This window comes from Octodon degus, unplaced genomic scaffold (assembly GCF_000260255.1).
Source record: "Octodon degus isolate 3935 unplaced genomic scaffold, OctDeg1.0 scaffold00049, whole genome shotgun sequence".
Classification (NCBI taxonomy): domain Eukaryota; kingdom Metazoa; phylum Chordata; class Mammalia; order Rodentia; family Octodontidae; genus Octodon; species Octodon degus.
This window is the reverse complement of record NW_004524625.1, coordinates 2,195,950-2,202,643: the sequence shown is the minus strand read 5'-3', so window position 1 is coordinate 2,202,643 and position 6,694 is coordinate 2,195,950. Positions and strand designations below refer to the sequence as shown.

Below are 6,694 nucleotides of genomic sequence, written 5' to 3'. Positions count from 1 at the left end.
TTGATCCTTCTCTTTGTCATTTTGTATACCACTGTCTTCTGACCTTTGGTGTAGAGCTTAGATCGAGTTATTACCTTAGCACCATGTCCTGATCTATGAAGTTCAGATTCCTCTAGGTGGGTGTTGTTTGGATCTGGCTGCTGTGCTCCCCTTCTTTCTGCTGCAGCCATTAGAGTTGAACCCTTTGTGTCTCTCTGGGAACATGTTCTGCTCCTGAATCAGCTGGGTGGGTCTTGCCTCTAGCCTCTTTGCAGGGAGTTCTGCTGAAGGGTTCCTCACTGGACCTGCACTCTGGGTTGAATGAAGATCCACAGGGCCTGGGTGGTCTCACTCACACGCCTGGCCTGCGCTCTGGGTCTATTCAGGATCCTGCGGCCCCGGGTCATCTCCTAAACAGTGCTTTGTAAATATTAAGTCTGCTGGCTTTCCAGATGTTTATCCTGACAGCTTCTCTTTGTAAGTCAGACCAACTGTAGTTGTTGGTATCTGTAGCCCAATTATTATTACTATTATTATTATTAGTAGTAGTAGTAGTAGTCGTCATCATCCTCTTTTTGGTACAGGGTCTTGCTGTACAGTTCAGGCTGGCTTTGAGCTCACTTTGTGGCCCAGACAGGTCTCAAACTTGCAACGATCCTCCTGCTTCAGCCTCTGAAATGCTGGGATTACAGGCATGCAGTATGACTCCCTGTTCTTTAGCCCAATTACATATATCAGAAAATTGGCTAGGGAGATAGCTCAGCCTCATAAACACCTGCCAGGCAAGAACAAAGTCCTGAGTTCAATCACTGGTACAAAAAAAGATGAAAAATATTTGGTCTCTTGGTAGTGGAAATTTTAAGCCAATTGACTTTCAGACAGTTCTGCTTTCTCTTGCTTAGGAGTTCATTATGTGTTCTTATAGAGTTTTTATAGGTATCTCAAGTATATGAAAGAGTACAGGAGGACATTAGATCAGTATGCTGTAAAGGAGATGAGATCAGTATGCTGTAATAGTAAGAACATGGACTGGAATCAGAGAGATACTGTGGGTTAGTATATTTGCTTCAGCTATGTAGGAAAGGGATGATCATCATATCCCTCATTTCTCCATCTACAAACTGGGGATGCTGGTACTCATCTCAGAGCATATGTGTAGATTAAATGAAAAACAGCTGCTTAGCACAGTGCCTAACAGATAATAGGGTCCAAAAAATGTAGTTTTTTCCCTTTCCTTAAAGGAGAGAGACATTTCTGCATTCTGAATACTGTGTTTTTATTCTAGTAAATTTATTGACTATATCTAGTAAATTTATTGAATGTATGTGCTAAATGTATTGTTTGGAAAAAATGTATTGTTTCAGATTGTCTAAATGGATGTGCATAAATGAAAAAGAAGTTAACCCAATTTTTCAGATGACAGTATTGTCTGAGGTTTTTTTTTTTACTGTAAGAATATTTATCAGGTTTGGTATTTTGAATATTTTTCACCTAACCAAATGCTATAGTAATAGATTCGGTATTATTTGTATAATAAGTTTTATTTATATATTTTTACATTTATGATTTTAGTGACACTTAGGTTTGAATTCATGCTCCATATCCCTAAAAATACTGCTGGGGCTTCTGAGCAGACCATCGTAATAAAAATCCCCTTTTTGCCCTACATCTTATTTGTATCAAATATATCTTGTTTGTATCTTAAAGATGCTTTGCCTGATTAGCAAACTGGCAGAATAGGAAACTGAAGAAGCCCATCTTTTTTGGCAAAAATAGTCAAAAGCAATTTTAATGGAGCTCAAAACACTTGTAATAAAAAGTCTATATCACATAAGTACATTTTTGTTTCAGGGTTTTGTTTTTGTTTTTGAGATAGGGTCTCACTATGTAGTTCAGGCTGCAAGTTCAGGCTTGTCCTTGAACATGCTACGTAGCCGCCCAAGTTGGCCTTGAACTTGCAGTAGTCATCCTGGCTCAGCCTCCTGAGTGCTGGGATTACAGGTGTGCACCACCATGCCCAGCATAAGTACATATAAAATAATTGTTTATGGACTGTTGGAACCTATCTGCCAGGGCAGCTATCATGGAACTGCTCTGACCTTGGAAAATTATACAGGTCTTAGGGACAGCAAGATAGCTCAGTGGACTAAGCACCTGCTTAGGCAGGCACAGGGACCCAGGGCTCAGCCCCCAGCATCAGATGCTGTGCCAGTCCCTCCCTTGGGGCATGCTGAGCCGGCCACTGAGTCCAGGAGCAGTGGCGCACGCCTCTAATCCCAGCGCTGGGGAGGCTGAAAACAGGAGGGTCACTACAAGTCTGAGCTGCACAGTCAGAACCTGTACCAAAGACATAAAATAAAATAAAATAAAATAATTTTTAAAAAATGCTTGAACCAGATGCCCCCCTCTTGTTTTAGGTAGAGTGTGTTGTTAGAATGTGTTTTGTTACTAAATTAACTCACTTTCTATTGTAGCTGCCCAAGGGAATTGTCTTTCTTGGTGAGTGGCTTAGAATGTGAAAAAGAGATTGTCACTTTTTTCCTAAACTCATATATGGACTAATTTTGACTCTCTTCTATTCTTTTTTAGAAAGCTAAACACCAAGGTACAGAGGAGTCAGAGCTGCAGTGACACAGCTCAGGACAGAGTGAAGAGCAGACTCAGAGCAGTTCCAACCAAAAAAGCCAAGGTACATCCCAGCCACAGGCTGGCAGGCCCTCTGGTGCTACCTCATGGCTTCCTCTGCACATGGCCATGGAAGAGACTGCCCTAGATGATGAAGTAGAATGGGCCCAGGCATACCATGGTAGTTATGTCAGCGGATTCTACACAAGATGTAAGGAAGGGTGCAGTCGGTAGTGAAATGGGTGCTAGGAGGGCCGTTAGAGAAAGCCCTCTAACAGCTCTATCCAGGTGTGGTGCTAGATGCATTTAATCCAGGCCCCCTGTGATGCTGAGGCAGGAGGATCGCAAGTTGAAGCCCAGGCCGGGCAATTTAAGAAGACCCTGTCTGAAAAGAGAGGTGGGTGCTAAAGATGTGGCTCTTTGCAGAGACCCTGGGTTCAAATCCTAGTACTATAAAAAGAAAAAGCTAACACCTCTGAGTTTATTTTACCGTCATATTTTTAATATGTTGTTTCAAGCATGTAGGAATTTTTGCTAAGTGATGTGCTTTAAGGGTTTTCCCCATTTCTTAAGCTTGCGTCATCCTTTTTTCTTTTTCTTGTCCTTCCCTTCTTCATATCTCCACCATCTAAAGGAATTATGTAGAAAAAATATGTCTGTACGTATGCTCTTTTTAATCTCTTGTAGGTAACAACAATGACTCCAGCCTCCAACCCCATCATTGGTGTCCTTTTGTCCACTCAGAACAACCGCTGTCTCTCAGCCCCTGACCTGACCATCGAGAAGCGTCTGCCCTTCAGTTCCTTTTCATCTTTGGCTTCGCTGCATAAGCCAGAGCGGTCCATCAGCCCTGAGAGCAATGACAGCATTTCTGAAGAACTAAACCATTTTAAGCCCATCGTTTGCTCACCGTGTACTCCTCCCAAGAGACTCCCTGATGGCCGTGTACTAAGCCCCCTCATCATCAAGTCAACACCTCGCAACCTAAACAGAAGCCTGCAGAAGCAGACTTCTTATGAGGCCAGTCCACGGATCCTCAAAAAGTGGGAGCAGATCTTTCAGGAGCGACAGATCAAAAAGACCCTTTCAAAAGCCACTCTCACCTCCCTGGCCCCTGAAGCAGGGGAAGACTTACTAAGTTCTGAAGCTATCCATCCCAGCAAGGAGAAGCCACTTCTGGCTTTAAATACAAGACTCTCTAGTGGGCAGATGCTCTCTGAGTACACTGGACCCACCCCCACGGATCCTGAGTATTTCCCCTCTGTTAGTCAAACACAAGTAGAACAGGGAAAGGACAGTAAAAAGAGCACTGAGGTCCCATTGGAAATCTCTTCCTCAGAACTCAAAGAGGGAATCAGAGGGACTTCTTTGGAGGGGGAGCAGTTTGATGGGCCAGGGTCAACCCCAGATACTAAATTAGACAAAACTTGTCTAAGCACAGCCATGAAAATATCAGCAGTTAATTCTGTGGTACCCAAAAGCAATGTTTTTGGTGGCATCCTCAAAACAAAAAAACAGCTGAAGACATTAAATCATTTTGATCTGGCTAATGGTGTTCTGGTAGACAGCCTATGTGAGGAACCACTTCCTCCTTTGCGTCGGGGACAGAAAAGACGTTGTAAGACCAAGCACCTGGAGCAAAACGGCTCTCTTAAGAAACTGCGACAAACCAGCAGTGAGGTGGGTCTGGCCCCCACAGACCCAGTACTTCGAGAGATGGAGCAGAAGTTGCAGCAAGAGGAAGAAGACCGACAGTTGGCTCTGCAGTTGCAGCGCATGTTTGACAATGAGAGGCGGACAGTGAGTCGCCGAAAAGGAAGTGTTGATCAGTATCTCTTACGGTCCAGCAGCATGGCTGGGGCCAAGTAGCACTTCATGAACAGTGTTACCTATTTTTTTAAGAGGTCTTTGGTCTTGATCATTTATCTGAAGAGTTGAGTGTTCTCATTTGGGTTTCTTTTAATGCAAAGTGCTGTCTACTATGGTTTTGAGAGATTCCAGGGCCTTGTTAGTCAAAATCCAAGGCAGCTGCATCTCTGCTCTTTGTGACCCAACCCAAAAGCACTTTTCACCCCCTAAGTAGCCCCCCTCTGAGTGCTTCTGAGCCACATCTGGCAGTGCCCACTTAGAGTGAGATTTGGAAAGGCCTCCTTCAGAAGCGTCATGAGCAGAGTTAGCAGTGATAAGGGAAAGAGGGGATGCCTTCTCAAACTGATGAGCTCCTGACTTCTTTCAACAGGGTGTTGTTTTAAATCAACCTTGCAGATAAAAATTAATTCCATCTTTTTCAAAGAAGTGGAGCAGTGTAGTACTTTGGAAGACCCAAAATGATAGCTTATGTTCTTCTTTTCCTTTCCCTTACCACAAATAACAATACCTACTTAAATTGGTTGAGCATATGCTTCTTTGAAAGTTAATTTACATTCTCTGTTTAAAAATTACATATGATTAATGCTGTTGGCTGGCAGGGCACATTCCCAGACATTAAGTTGGTCTCCCTAAGAGACCTAACTTGTAAGTGGTATTAGCCCCATTTTTAGATGATGAAACTGCAGTGCAGATGTTCAGGTTCTCTCTACTAAGTGACATACCCCAGATGGACTGCTGGGTCTCCTAACAACAAATCCCATGGATTTTCTACACTAACGGGTTACCCAAATGGACTGCAATCCAAGGGCATGACAGGGGTACCGAGGGAGAGCTGGCCGGGCTTGAACACCAGTAATGCAAAACCTACCTGAAAGTAGTTAAGACTGATGGATACATAAGCATATACTGTTCAGTTCTGCCCTCTCCCCCAGTTTACAGGCTTCTGTTTTCCTAGGGGTTCCAGCCTATGAGACAAACCATAATGGGGCTTCATTGTTACTTTCCACATGAGTAATAATTATCTGCAACGTTGATCTAAAATCTTAAAAAATTGCCCTGAAGTCAGGCAAAGAGCAATGCTGAACTCCATACTGTGGAAACAAGGTATCTAGCTGGATGCAGCTGGTAAATTCAGTCCCATGGACCTTTGGGGTTTATTTTTCTTAGCAGCTGACACCATGTGTCTTTTGCATCCCTGGTGGTGCTTGGTGCTTCTGCCCTTCTGGGCTTGTTGAGAATAGGGATTAAGATAGGATTTTAGGGAATATCAGATGGGCTGGCATTCCCTGTGTATGTATGAACTGTTACTATACTTATATGAGTGGCATTTTAACCTTATAGAATTTATCTATCCCAGTGTATGCTGTCCTAGAGTAGCCCCAGCAGGATACTGCAGTTTTTCCAGTGATGCTGCCTTTGGTGAAAACATTTCTGAAACTGTCTTCAAAGTACAGAAACATCTGATGACACAGTCTCACTTCCAAAGTGCTTGAACTGGAAGGGACCTTAAAGGTTCTGTGTTTCAACCTCCTCCTCCCACTAGGGCAAAGGCTGAGCAGACTCTTAGATCAAGGGAGTATCTATAGCACCTTCTCAGAGCACATCTTCAATCTTCTAGAGTTGTAAGAAAGAGAAGTTTAAATTTGTAAATAGAAGATATTTGAAGCCTCTGGGAAAGAAGGCGGGTTTTATGAAGAGGGTTTGGAGTCATAAATGAGGTCTGTGAAGTGCTCAGAGATATTTTCTTGTGCAGCTCCTAGTTCCCAAACGTCTCCCAAAGAGAAATTCCAGAGATGTCAGAAGCACTGTGTGCATCACTGAGACGTGTGGTTCTCTCCAGTGACTGTTCTGGTGGGAAGTGTGCTCGCCTGAATGTGTGTGTTCTGTGTGTGTGTGCGTGAGTGTGAACACATGTGCAGGTTGTCTATAAAAGTATACATTAGTCTCATTACTTTATATTCACACCATTTCAGCTCTAGGCCCTGTAGAACTTACTGCCTCCAAGAGCTGCTAGGGGACAGTTAGTGCCCACAGTGAAAGAGTTGGCACTGATCTACAGGGGCAGGGAGGGTGACCTTAATAAGCACCCAGAGAGAATGCAACCATTACTGCCATTTCAGGTGTTTCTTTTTTGATCTTAGTAAATATTATTGGAAGGCTTGTCTTATTGGTAGTAGGAAAAACATTTATTTTTACCTCTTGGCATCTTTTTTTCTGTAGC

General features: G+C 43.3%; 1 protein-coding gene across 1 annotated transcript in view; it reads left to right on the top strand.

Moving 5' to 3' along the window:
- Positions 1-6,694, top strand: part of Rnf169 (ring finger protein 169) — a 120,457-nt gene extending 113,763 nt beyond the window's left edge. The window contains exons 6-7 of the mRNA XM_023716644.1: positions 2,569-2,668; positions 3,292-6,694. Coding sequence (XP_023572412.1) covers positions 2,569-2,668; positions 3,292-4,473 — 1,282 coding nt within the window. The 3' untranslated portion in view covers positions 4,474-6,694. The remainder of the gene's footprint in view (positions 1-2,568; positions 2,669-3,291) is intronic.